At 40.9% G+C, this 14457-nt stretch overlaps 1 protein-coding gene across 9 annotated transcripts in view; it reads right to left on the reverse strand.

Moving 5' to 3' along the window:
• Window positions 1–1108: 1108 nt before the first annotated feature.
• Window positions 1109–14457, reverse strand: part of LOC110984900 (filamin-A-like) — a 107646-nt gene continuing 94297 nt past the window's right edge. For all 9 annotated transcript variants that reach the window (XM_087136268.1, XM_087136267.1, XM_087136269.1 and 6 more), the window contains 13 exons: window positions 13969–14142; window positions 13602–13754; window positions 12880–13083; window positions 11786–12079; window positions 11125–11289; window positions 9761–9862; window positions 8796–8933; window positions 7775–7890; window positions 7166–7298; window positions 6532–6708; window positions 5679–5897; window positions 4586–4780; window positions 1109–3886 (listed from right to left, as the gene is read on the reverse strand). In XM_087136268.1, coding sequence (XP_086992394.1) covers window positions 3699–3886; window positions 4586–4780; window positions 5679–5897; window positions 6532–6708; window positions 7166–7298; window positions 7775–7890; window positions 8796–8933; window positions 9761–9862; window positions 11125–11289; window positions 11786–12079; window positions 12880–13083; window positions 13602–13754; window positions 13969–14142 — 2258 coding nt within the window. In that variant the 3' untranslated portion in view covers window positions 1109–3698. The remainder of the gene's footprint in view (window positions 3887–4585; window positions 4781–5678; window positions 5898–6531; window positions 6709–7165; window positions 7299–7774; window positions 7891–8795; window positions 8934–9760; window positions 9863–11124; window positions 11290–11785; window positions 12080–12879; window positions 13084–13601; window positions 13755–13968; window positions 14143–14457) is intronic.

Consider the following 14457-nt stretch of genomic DNA (forward strand, 5'->3'; position numbering starts at 1 on the left):
TTGTGGCGCAGTAACGACTTTTTGTTTAAAAAGTGGGGCAATCCTGATAAAATCGCATCTTCATCTGGCACATTCTTGCAGTCGTCGTATACACATTCGACATTCGTGGCCTTTCGTTGATCATCGTGACTGTTTTATGACGATTCACGACGAATTTGTGAGACTATACTAGGGCCTACATTTTGTACGTTTTGCTACGTATAATGAGCCCGAACACTCACAAAATTAACGAATTATTGCAAATTTGGGACCATCTGAAAGTTTATAACGTCCTCTATCCACAGAGCTAAGCTAAGAAGTCATAGCTCCAACTGCTTGGGAATAATAATGCAAAGAAAGTGATTATTCTTCTTGGCAATACTTCCCGTACATGCTTTACGCGGTAGCCATCTTGTATGGCAGTTCTTTTGCTCCACAGGGAAACCTCCTTTGTGCAACATGCCTATGTAAACACACTCTACGGCCAGTTTCCTTCAAGGAGTTGATGCGCTATATTTGAACCTGAACATTTTCCCAAATTCTCAAAATGTGGTAAATTTTGAATCATCTGTAAGCTTATAACGTCCTCTATCCCATATGAGAAGTCATATTTCTAACTATTTGGAAATGCAATATTTTAGTCGGCAATGCTTCCTATTTTGTACAGTCTGCCCACATGTAGGTAAAGACACTCCACGCCCTTTTCCCTCGCGTTGGCGCGCTATTGTGACGAGAGTGATAACCCGTCATGTTTAACTTCTTTGTGAACGTGAACAGTCGTCTGTAAATCCTCTATTACCGTTGAGTACCTCCATCTCGAATATGTTGCAACGTATTAAATCGTAACATATTTTGAATATTCATGAATATGCTTAAAATTTGTAGTCTCACAGTAGAATAACCGTGGGGCCCTGTATTTCCGGCTAATTGCAAAAGACACGTCTGCGGTTAATTTGGGGCTATTGAGCCAAAGTCTTAACAGTGTGAGGCTGAACACAATTAAGGGCGCCCGTGGAAATATATAGCACAATTTTCCGACCAACGAGAACTGTGTTATCCAGAACAGTCTTAAATTAATGGTAAATCAATCGTGCAAAAGAACTGATACACGAAACACAAGAGAAAGGCATTTTTGTGCAAAATGAAGGTTTATTAGGCTGTATAGGCATTAGTAAACCAACATGTACCTTCATAACGAAACGAGAGGTATACATGTAACTAGGTTCAGACCCCAGCTTCACGTTTACTTCAATTTATTTGGACTACTGTCCCAGATGAGCGCTGAGCTCAATGAATTAGAACGAAAAGCGAGACTACGGAGTAAGTTACCGGTGAACATGATCGCTATGTACGTGCCCTTTTCTTCTGCGGGCTTTGCCTGGTCTACATTATCACTTTTTTCCGTTTATATGAGAAACTAACAAAGGAGTAAAATTAAGGAAATGGAAACATATAAGGTACTTCATAAAAGAATGGGGTTCAATGGCTGATATGAATGTATCAGAATGAATAAACGAATGGAAGAACTGTCCCCATGCTTCAGCTAAGTTGCCGCTAAGTGCACTAGAAAGCCACAAATACGTTGCATCTGGTTTCCAATTTTTTAAGGCAATTTCCCAAACCGTTTTGAAACTCTGTATGCATAAAATATTGCTAACAGTATTCATTTTTATATATAAACGAACAAGGGCTACGTAAAGCTATTAAAACAAATCAAAAATGCTTAGCAATGACGAGCAACACAAAAATATAGCTACAAATTCGGATCCCTTCTTGCCAAAAGTTAATGGATTAGTTGATTTCACTTAACTTTTAAATCAAATAATATGATTAAGTAAATACTGTCCACTATTCAGAGCTTGAAAGAATTTTGTATCGTTTCAAATGTTTGATCTTCATTAAGGGCTTGCTAATTTCGGTTTTTCGACGAAAAAACCTTCTATCCGTCTAGCACTGGGTAAACCTCTATTTAGACAGTCACCTGACTGTTGAAGAGAAAAAAAAAAGTGGAGCTATTTTTTGTCCTCTAAAATGAATGTTCAATAACAAATTTGCACAGAAATTCTGGAATAAAAAAGATATACTACGGCGGCAGACTGTTAATTACATTGAATGATCTACAACGAATGGCAGCGTGACTCAAACACATACTTTCACCAAAAATATGCTTCAATTTGTTCCTATACCCTACGTATACCTTGCTTTTCAGTACTTTGTTAGTGCAGATTTATTTCTTTACAACAATGCAAGCTTGTGGCTATCTCGTCTACTCAAAACTATAATATGTCTATCAAAATGGGTTTTTTTTTTAAAAAAGAAAATCAAAATCACTTCTGAAGTAACATTCTAAAGTAACAAAATTACGACTAGTGCTATTTTTACCCACACCACATCAGCCATGCCCATACTATATCGATGTATTTTTCTAAGCAATACAATTTTTCTAGAATTTTCAACTTCATTATTAGAAAAACGGGTTATAGTATAGAGTCAAACTTCTGTAAAAAGGTTTCCTACAAATGTTTTTCTCAATGGTTCCACATATGAAAACGACTTTAAAACCTTCTGTCCAACTGGAGTGGAGGCACTCTTGGCATTTGTCTAACAATCAAACACATGGCATTTCTATCCACTATGAGTTATTTTGAATCTTTTGCTTTTAAATCATGTCTCTCTTCAAACTCGCGCAGACGATATAAAAAAATCACACATTTTCTTCTTGAATTACTACTAGAACTGCCTTTGCATCTCCACCTTTTTCATAGCTTTTTGTAGAAGTTAAGTTTCAGGTTGTCTCTTAGATTTTATTCAAAGCAATTATATTTGTTATACAATACATTCACTGCATGTTGGTCAAACTCTTTGTTACTGAACTTAAAATAGAATTTCTCACAAATCTTCATATTTTTTGTCTACAACATAAACCCCTGTAGGGCTACTCAAATTCTTCAATGGAGCATATAGCATCACAAAATCACAATTTTCTGCAATTAGTAAATACGATGTACTGAAAAGATTAGCTATAATGACAAATATCACCAAACCGTACTTAGAAATCATAATGAATTGCATATCTTTAAATTATCATTCTTTTTTTTTTGGCATATTACTGTAAGGCCAAAGACACCATGCTTTAATATGCACTTTCGCTTACAAATTACAACATCTAAATCTACCACTAGACAAGCATCCCTAATTTCCAGTCTATACATTTCTACACTTGTAAAACTTTTTTCTTTTCGTACTCAAATTTGATATTTTGGAAGACTAAATGAGACACTTGACACAAAACCTCTTTTTTATCTAGGACCTTACTCATACACTGCTCTTGCAGTAATCAGTTTTTTGCTTCTTCAAAAACCCTGGTAGAACGTAGTTCCTTATTCGGGGATCTACTTTAGATTGATCAGAAGTCACGTTCCTACTCCAAAGGAGTTTGTCTGATGAGAACATGCCATGTACCAGCTCAAGCTACAAGCTCTCTATACACTGTATGATAGGATGGATCCTGATACTTTGTTTACCTGCTACATATTTTGTGATACATTTGCAACCCAATGAGCTATTGTAAGGTGGCCGGTGGCTAAGTGATCTTTGGATACCAAGGCCACAAGCAATGTCACTCACCTATGGCTCACGGTTGCATGAAATTCTACAAGGATCCCCAGCCGGTGTTACCAGTTTTTATTTTTATTTAATGACTATGGCTCACGCTCAAACTATGAACAGTGGAGGAGGAACGGACTACCGGGTATGTGGTCGTCTCCCCACTTGATGACTAGTTTGTAGTCACCGGTCTCCTTCAAGAGATATGTGATGCTGAATCGTTGTCTGCCCATGTGCTTGACCACAATTTCCTCGCAAGGTGTTTTGGGCCCCGCGATACCTACAAGCAGCATGTTATGACCTGCAGGAGAAAAACATCACTGGTAAGCATTCATCGTGTTCAATCTTTAATCAACACTCTGCCCATGAAAAACTACATGTACTAGCACAAGATGCAGGGTCCTTCATAAATTTCAGAAGGCAGCTATGAACGCAAAGGCCATAAAGTTCTGTGATTATTTCTCAATTTGTTAGGGCCACAGTACTACAAGATTGTTAAGAATGTTTATTATGTATAAACAAAAGTAAATACGCAGAGAATGCATTTATGAAATTCCTACACAATACATGACAATAGGCAATGTAGAACACTTGCTTTCTTATAAATCCAGTATGAGCTAGCTAGCTAGTTCGCTCACTAGCTCGCTTGCTATGTGGTCTCTGTGTCATAATCAAATGTACCCTGGTGAGTGAGCAAGCAAGCAAGCTAGCTAGCTAGCTAGGTTTTGTATGCTTGATTATGACAAAACGAAGACCAGCTGGGTAGGTACTTAGCTTGCTTATTTGCTCGGGTATATTTGATCATAACACTAAGAACGTTTACAGTGTCCATACCAAGTTTTACAGCTTTGAAACGAAATCACAGAAACTGTTCAAAACATTGCCGTGAGACCAAGCATGGGAGCAATAGGCTCTCTCTTACAAAAAAAACATGCTGCAGCCAAATGGTGACAAAACACCACATACAAAAAAAAATTGGTTCTGATGAATCTGAACGTACCTGCTTCAGAGCAGTTTACGGTAAATTGGGACTTCTTGTTGATGAAGGCCTTCTTGAGACCCACGCCTGTTGACGTGCACTTGCTGGCATCGGAGCTGAAAATTGGCAAGGAGGATGACTGCGATGTCTTGACTACCGTCTCCACGGTGACATTGGCCTGCTCCACCTTCAGGCTGGTGGGTCCCTTGGCCTTGCCTGAAAGTGAATAGCCAAAGGCCATTAGGAAAATCGGTTCATTGAGGGACACATGAACCCAGCATTAGACAAATATCTTCCTACCTAATGGTTGATTCCCCTAAGTCTTGCTGCTCAAAATGCACAGATCAAATGCAGATGTAAAATGTGCCTGTCATTGAGCAGTTTGAGACTGTCACAGACACGTATTTGCACCAACTGATTTTTTTTCTCTTACATGTTAAAGTGGACACCCTTTGAAATAGTCAGCTGTTTTTTTACTATGCTTATGGGCATATGAGCTTTTTTTTAAAAGAGAGGACCTTTTTTTTAACCCAGCTACAAACATCACATGGGATTGAAACATCACATGCCATTGAGCTGGACAACATGAGCTTGTGCAAAGTAATGCAAATGTGCAGTGTGAGTGCCAGGCGCACAGCACCAAAAAAAAAAAAGATTCACCACAGAAAACAAAAATTATGCCAACAAAATGTAAATTCACGCATTTTTTGGTGCACATATCAATGTAATATTGAGCTTTTCTTCCTCGGATGACATCACATGGAAGTATTTATTTGCATCAAAACCCCAAAAGCACCAGCATACCCTTTAGGACGGCAAAAAGAAGTAAAAGAAAATTAGAAAAATCAAGAAACAAAGGGTCATTTTCAACATTGTCCTTTATTAAGAACAAATTGCATTGCATAGACCCTTCAACAACTTCATATATGCTCCAATCTAGCCATATTATGGCCATCTAATATCCATGAGATACCAATTTCTATCGCCAATGATATTAAAAAATTGTACTTTCAAACCCACTGACTAACCCCAAAGGGTGCATGAAAAATTCTAGTGACTTGGTGGTTGCAAGACTCTTTCAGGTTTTAAAACTTTCACTTGCGTTTGCACTCACCAGTGATTTTGGCCTTGAACGGGCTGCCCCCAATGTGGTGCGGGCCAGCATACTTGATGGAGATGAGGTGATCCCCTGGCTGGGTAGGGTAGTAGATGCACTTGTAGCCCTCTCCTATCTCCTGGACATCCAGCTTAACTTTGGAGGGAGCATCGATGGTGATGGAGAGGGATCCAGCCCCTGCACCGCAGGTATTGACGATGAATTCAGCGGGCTCACCTGCAGATATGAATCCCATACAAGGCAATTAATACAGGAATGAAAAATCACAATACTGGAAACTAAAGAGTCCGTTTTCACGCAGAGCAGTTACTTTTAAAATGGGGATATCGTCTTCATGAAGTGTACTATGAATTTGTCATGAAAATGGAGGAACCACTTTGGTGTGATATCTCGGACTCCAAGTAATTGGCATCTGATGTCGTCGACACCAAGGAACCCGAACCAAAAAGCCTTGCCAGGTGTCCTTGCTGACATTAACTTTAGGAGATTTTGGGCCCTTGAAGTTGAGATTTGGGCTGAAGTATAAATTACCTACCTCTTGAGCACAGGACTTTGTGAAGGCTTCTAAATGGATGTACTGCCCGAGTGAAGTCCATACCCAAGACATTCAAGGTTTGAAAAGTGTCCATGTACACTACATATCTTTTTTTTTCTCAAGTGAAGTGCTTTTAATAGAACCATTTCAGCTGAGTCCCCAATTCAAGAATCGGCTCTCATTACACGTGCTGTGGTGTTTCACATTTAAATGACTTGATTTTTGCGAGCAATGCCCTTTTTACCCATAGGTTTGACTGTGAAGTGCCTAAAATCGCTTCCCGTTATTGAAACGCTGAGCATTTCTTGTTCGTACCTGTCTTTCCCTTCTCCAAACCATCACCATAGGCATGGACCATGCCAGGATCACCGATCATGTCGTGGCCTCCAACGCGCACCTTGAAGGGACTGCCGGGAATGGGATGCCCTTTGAAGTAGACGTGGATCAGATGGACACCGTTCTCAGAAGGGAGGAAGCGCACTGCATAGTTCTCTGCAAGCAAACATGAGGAAAAAACCTTCATATTTACCTCCATCTTTTGTTCTCAAACATGATACTGCACCAACTTATACTACTTTAAATATCAGTGGTAAGAACAGTCTATGCCGTCTTCTTCAGATTTCCTGTGCAAACCCTTAGCTTTCTTTAAGTAAAGGGCCTGACGTTTCGATCCAAGCAGAATCTTTCTCATAGGCATGTGACAAGTGGACAGGACAAAAAAGCAAACAGAGAATCAGGAAACAAGCGGAAAAATCATTGTTTGCTTGTATGTCCTGTCCACTTGTCATTTTACCTTTTAGAAAGATTCTGCTAGGATCAAAACGTCAGGCCCTCCATATTTTGAGATTTATGTAAAGGGTACGAGAGTGACTCCATCTGAGCTGTTTTTGATCAGGGAGGCGGAAGGCCTGTGCTGATCACCTCATAAGTAGACAGGTTGTGAACTCACCGTTGTCAATCTCAGTGATAGTACATTCGTTCTCACAGCCAGAAGGTGCTACAACCTTGGCCTTGAGATCACCCTTGGCGCCATTCAGCTGCACAGCAAAGGAAACCGGTTGGTTGGGCTTCAGACCACTCTCCTGCAAAGACAAGCACAAGCACATGTTTACCTGTACACACAACATGTCTTGCTGAAGCCAGGAGATCACACACAATTTTACACAGAGTCAGTACAATTCACAACGTACTGCACCCCCCCAGAGGTAATCAAGGAGGTCATTTCTCACAAGTATTATGAGAAAAAACACACGCAACTGCACTACTTTTACACAGCGAATTGGTGGTTGTGCACTGTTTGGTTTCAAAAAAATCAAGTTGGAACTTTCGGCATGTGAATAATGTTTTGTTTATCTTTGAGGCTTAATGGACACATCTAGGTATTTCATCACTATGGAATCAAATGGCTGTGAACGTACATGACAATGGTTATTAGTGTCCCATGGTAGCTTTTAGTTTAACATGAGCAATATTGTGGGTGCACTCTGTAGGTTTTCTTAATGAACTCTATGCGCCCAGTGCATGTGCAAAGTTTGCCAAACAGGGCAAGACAACTCACGTGGAGGGCAGACACGCTCAGACGCCTTGCTTCACCGAGTGCTGGTGTGATCATGGGCTTGAATGGACTGTCAGGGATGGGCTTGTCATTGTACATGATGTCAATCACGTACTCCCCTGCCAAAGAGGAATGCAAGGAACAAATAAGGAAACAGGGATCACTTAACAAAGACTTGACATCAAAAGTGACGACACTCTCGCAGGGAAGTCCACAGCAGGAATGTAGTATATAGGTCATTCCATGAAGTTCGGGCGCAGTTTGTGACGGCGTCACTTGTTACATCAGTAACTTTTATGGCCCATTATTTTCAAATTACAACAGATTAAGTAATTATTATTCAGCAAAGATGAAGCAGACCACTACAACAACCTAGCAAGATTTAGAACAATATCAATTTAGAATCCACAGGCAGGGAAAAAAGATGTTTATTTTCACTGATGTAAAAAGGGACGCTGTCACAAACTGTGCCTGAACTTCATAGAATGAGCCATATGCAAGATGAAACTTGAACTGATTTTTGTCCAGGACAATCTTGCTTCCTGCTGGCTTGGCATGCAGAGAAAATTTCTCTGCTGTATCAGAAACTTGGTCAAATTCATACCCGTTCTTCTGGTTAGTAAAATTCCATCCACACACCTGACAGGGGAATGCCAGGTTTGTGCTTTCCACATTTCATCAGACACACTTTTTCAACTTTCGAGAACCATAAACCACAAATCACTGGCTGAATGATACAGGACTAAGTAAGTATGAGACATACTGTTTTGCTAGGCCCAGAATTTTATATTTCGAGCCGAAGGCCATTTTTCCTATGAAATCAGCATATCCACAGCAGACATGAAGAAAAACACAGATTTACCATATTTACATGTATGAATTGACATGTCTACGAAAATAGTTTGACGGGTGGCAGCAGTCAGGGTCTCCTGTAGTGTAATTTCACCTCCAGTTCAGTTTGATGCCAGACTGACATCAAGGAGGCGTCAGCCTGAACACCCCCTGGAAGACTGGATGTCATTACCTGGTGCAGTGGGAACGTAGGAGACTTGGTAGGAGCCGTCTTTGTTGTCTTGGATGTTTATCTCTGCCTTGGCTGGCCCCTTGACTGAGATGCCCAGCTTGCCTGGACCCGCCTCACGCGTCCACACGGTGAACTCAGCTGATGGAGGAGAATGTGCAACAGGGACACCATGCTTAGTTTAGTAGTAGAGCGCTCTGATAATGGACACATTGGCATTAACACAAACCACTGTTGAACACAAACGTTGCTTTGTGACTAGTGCTACAGAAAACATACGCAATGGCAGCTGAAGAGGAACTTTGTTCCTCCAAGCAAAACATGTGATAAATTGGTAGATGTGTATATATTTGTGAAGAATTGTCTCATACTCTTTTTCTGCTGTACACTTGTGGTATCAAAAACCATTTCCACTTCTCTACCATTAACTTCCTCACAGGGAATATGCTACTGGCCAGAATTGGACTTTGAGAGAGTGTTCAATCAATCACGTTACAGCTCTAATGTCTCTGAGGTAAAAAGCTTGCAGTTACTGAGCACACAGGGTTTCCTGGCATAGACAAAAGCAAATGGCCTTTGCTCATTCGTAATACCATCCAAAACAATGCAAGTTGTGAACAAATTTCAGGGTTGGTTCAGAGCCAAAAGTAGCTAATGCCACTAGCTAAAAATAACCAATGAAGTCAACAGAGTGCATCCCTGAAGTTGTTTGGCTCCAGTCATACTACACATCTGATGAAAGTTTTTGACATTGTTAACAAAAAAAAATGACACAGGAACAAATCCTGTGATATGAAGCGAAAGAAAACTTTAAAAGCTCATCAATATTAGCCTCATGAAGGTATTTGGTTCAGGGGACCAGGATCGCTTGTAAATGTAGTATGGCTAGCTACAGTACAAAAATATTCGGCAGATTTGACCAAAAGACAGTCAGATTTCTAACACGAAAGAGTGAGATGATTGCATACCTGGAACACCAATCTCCCCGCCTTCCAAGCCTGGCCCTCCTGCGTGTACCTTGTGGGCTCCGCCCTCCCCGAAGGGACCAACAGTGAACTGGAAGGGACTTCCTGCCAGGCAAGAAAACAGAAAAGCATCAAAGGTTGCGGGCTCAATGACATTGATTCAAGAGGCTGTTTTTAGCATTTTCTTTATTTGCACAAATTGAAAGCTTCATTCACTGAAAAGTCATTTACATAAACTTTTAATGTATTTTAGGTAAACTTTTGACAGCACCACAGTTTGTGACACTTTTCATTTGTATTTTCACAAATGAGCACAATGACTTCAATAATTTAGCTTAACTTTCAAAATATTACACATCATAACTCATGCATATTTGTTCCTGAGATAATGTATGGAGGTAACACTATTGTTGCATGATAGTTAATGTGGGGGCCAAGAAACACTAGTGGAACACTTAAAAGTCCAGGGTTTGAACATGAAGCTCATCCGGTGGCAAAATACTTGTCAAAATCATTGTGGATCTTTCAAGTCCTTGTTGAAGTAGTCCAGTGGACCAGTCAAGGTATACTTTTGAACATCTGTATTTGGTCCACAAACTGTTTGGCAAAATTTGCCCCATATTTGACCACATATCTGTTCCCATTAAAAGAAAAATGTCACATATAGCAACCTGAAAAAGGGGGGAATTTTCCCCAAACTTCAAGCGATCATTACAGCAGGGCATTACTGTCCTTTATATACATTTTTTTTACTTGAGAAGAGCCAATGCTTCATTGTTTAATGTGAAAACCTTGCCTAAAATTACCACAGTAAGCGTAAAAATTTTCATCAGCAATGTTTATATCCCGAGCCTGTTCACCTCCAGAAAAAAAAATTTCCAACACAGCCTACACTGCAAGATTGTAACGCACAGACAGTGGAAACATCAGAGAATTTTAACTTCTGAAGGCATTATTAGTGTAACCCGGTGTCTTGCAAGACATATCCCTTTTTTTCAAGGCACAGTTCTTCACGATACTATACCTGAACAGCAAAATTAATGCAAATTTCTTGTCTTTTCTTATAAGGCATTTTTAAAAGTTAGTGTGTAAAAATGCAGCAAGGACCAGTCAAAACTGTGATGGAGTAGTCAAGATATGACTGCACTGATCCAGACAGCCAGTAAAAAAGAAGTTACTGGGAAACCCTGAAGTCCATACAATTTGGTCATTTCACAGAATAGACCTCTATTCTGGTTATTGATTACTGCATGGAACCCCATCAAACTGCTTACTCACAGATGCGTGGTTCCATTTTTGGTTAAGACAGTTGTTCTGCTTGGAATCCTTTCCCCATATCTAGGGAATTTGTTGGACTGGTGTCTTACCTGGTACATGGATACCTCTGTTTTTGACACTGACAGTGTGGACACCGTCCATGCTGGGCACAAAACGCACAATGTAGCGGCAGTCAGGACAATCCACTATTTCAGCATCCTCGGTCTGACCGCGGGGGTTGGACACCTGTGCTGTCATATCCAGTGGGTCCGTTCCTAGACACACAAAAATGGCACACACTTCAGGACTCTCTAATGGCAGGTATGTTGAGGTTTCAATTAAATAAAATCAATTACTTCCGCAATGTAAAAATCAAGTATGACATGTATGAGACTAGTCTGTTGATGTGATCAATGTGTTACATTTTAAAGAATATAATACAATAATGAATCCTTACGAGATGTTGCCCAAGATATCGACTACTTTTCTACGGCATCAGTAGAATTTTGCAGTGGATTACGTGCTAATAAAAACTAACACAAAATGGTGATGAGCAAAAGGTGCTGGCCACCTAACCAAGTTTGACAGCTCATAAAACAAACTGGCAATTCATTTGACTGATTGTAACTATGCAGTCTAAAGAACAGCACCCTCGGTAATAATGTCACAATAAACCAGTCAAGACTTCTCAGTAGAGGTATTCTCTAAAGTAGAAGCCCCTCTCACTTTGGGGAAGGCATGACATGGTTTAGCATTAAGAGTCCTCCTCACCTGGAATTTTCAGGCCCAGCTCACACTCGCTGCCGGCGTGCTGGACTGGGGCAGCATTGGTGGGCTTGACCATAGTCTCCTGTATCAGCGGCTCCAGGGCTGACCCATCCTCGGGGTACACCTTGACATTGAAGGGACTGCCCGGCACATCTTGCTCAGCAAAGCGCACATTGAGCTTGTAGTTGCCCGGCTCGGCAGGGCGGTAGGTCACGGCACAGGTCCCGTCGCCAAGGTCTGAGCAGTTGATCTCTGTCTTGCTGGGACCTTCGATGGACACGCCCAGACCACCGTAACCTAGGACCAATGAAGACAAACAATTAATAATGTGCCCTCTGTGACCTTGGCTTATTCTGATGTCACAGGGGCCAAATTTTATGGCACTGATAAACACACAATTTTACACTTACAGAGGCTGGTGTATTCATGGAGACTGTAAGCAGAAGCGCGGATTAAAGGCATGCTTACCCTATAAGAAATATTTGCTTAGTTAACTTAGTAATGCAAAAATGGAAATCTTTATGTACGCACAATTGTTAGCACAGACATGCCACACATCGTGTGCTTAAAGTTAGCAAAAATTCAAGATATAGTATAGCAAAACTTTTCTGCTAAATGAACTCTTCTGTCATCAGAGATAGCATAAGTAGTGGACTAACAAAGGCTTTGCTTTGATGCAATGGCACATGATGCTGGTGGCCATCTTCATGTTGAGAAAAAGTGTTCTACAGACAACCTCTAATCCATAATGTGGTCCAGTGGAATAAAGAAAATATCACTTACTGGACCAAGAGCTAACTGCAATTTGAGTTCCATTTGAAACAAATGTTATCACTTGGTTTTAACGGTGAAAAACTCGTAACATTGAAAGCCCCAAAACACCTCTCGCACCCACCTTCTTAATATCAACAGGTAACATATAACTCAATGATAAATGTTGTTCTCAGTCTTTTCAGTCGACTGGTCATAACAAAGTGCTCTTTTTTGCATATGAAGAACAAAGACAGATCCATGTGCACTGAGGCTCCACACGTTGATGCTTTTTAACCATCTTGAAAGTAAACATAGTCTGGCTTAAAAATCACAAATCTACCGACCTGCATCCCTGGTATCCACGACAAATTCAGCCATCTGGCCAGCGTCAGCCTCTGAGATTCCACGACCCTTGACCTTGACCTTAGAGGCATCCCCCACCTCCTGGGAGCCCACGATGATCTTGAAGGGGCTGCCTGCAATTGGCCGGTTGTACTTTTTGACATTCACTAGATGTTCCCCGACCTCCTTGGGGGTGAAGGTAATACCTACAGAGAATGGAATACAGGGTCATCATTAGGCCAACGGAAAAGCTACCTACAGAGAATGGAATACAGGGTCATCATTAGGCCAACGGAAAAGCTTTGTGAGTTTCTACCTAAACATGTTTCTCAGATTGGTTTTTTTTATGTCTACACTTGATGTTTACCAAATTACTTGCTTATAACACAGGAAGCTTGTAATAATTGTGATGACATTTAATTCAGGACTCCTTAGGCTATCACTATGGGTGTGTCAACACAAAAATGCCAAATTTTTTCTTGTATCCTTTACTCATTATCTTTTTGATTTGCTGAAAGTTTGGAGGATGCTGGAGTTATCACTTTACATTTCACACTATTTTACAGCAATTGTCAGTTTTACTGCTATTCTAATACAAGTATGCTTAGACATTTCCATATTGTGTAAGTGCAAGTAAAACATGCAAAATAGAGGATAGATGTTTGTCATCATGACTCAAACTTCTTGGGTCTTCAGAGCCAGAAGAAAAGGCCTGCTGACTGACCGATATTTCCGTTGGGGAGGCGTTTGAGGGCGCAAGGCTCCTCCACACCACTGGGTGGGGTGATGGAGGCTTTGAGCTGCGACAAATCAGTCTCTGTAATCTTGAGAGGGACATCACTGGCCGAGCCGATGGACATCATGCTGCCGGCCTTGTCTGGACAGACACGGCAAGAGATGGGGAAAAAAATTGGCAGGAATGTGAAACATTAGCTCATGAAAGGCTGAATTTGGAAAGGCTCATCTGAACTGTGTCATCATTGCATTAGTCAATCCAGTGAGTGGATGATCCTGAAACAATAAAGTTTTTAACTCTACCCCCTCTAAAAACCAATGAGAAGATCTCGGTAAACCAAGATGTGATATCTCACCGACTATGTTGGCTTTGAACGGACTGCCCGGGACATGCTTATCGGCAAATTTGACTGTGACCTCGTACTGGCCGACCTTCTGTGGGAAGTAAGTGACTTGGCAAGTGCCATCTTTGTTGTCCACACACTTGATCTCTGCCTTAGACGGGCCTTCTACAGCTAGAGCAAGACCGCCTGAAAAATATCAAGGCAAGGGAAAACAACTTCAAAACTGCCTCTCATTTAGGAGAACCTAATATCACTTGCTCAATCACACTGTGTCATATAGCACCTTACGTACACGGGTTTCAAAATGCCTCAAAATTACTACCCCTACTTATCATGCAATGAAATCAGTTCAATGAAGCAATTTGAGATGAGTGCGATCTGATCTGTACCCTTGCAGGGTCCTGCAAAAGGAATGCAAGTGCAGTGGTATCTCTTACAGGATTTGAACCCACATACCACTCCGGCGTAAGAGATCAGGACTACTATATAATGGCATTGTTT

The sequence above is a fragment of the Acanthaster planci genome, linkage group LG04, assembly GCF_054643075.1.
Source record: "Acanthaster planci isolate LZ-2023a linkage group LG04, COTS_SCS, whole genome shotgun sequence".
In the NCBI taxonomy this organism is placed as follows: Eukaryota; Metazoa; Echinodermata; class Asteroidea; order Valvatida; family Acanthasteridae; genus Acanthaster; species Acanthaster planci.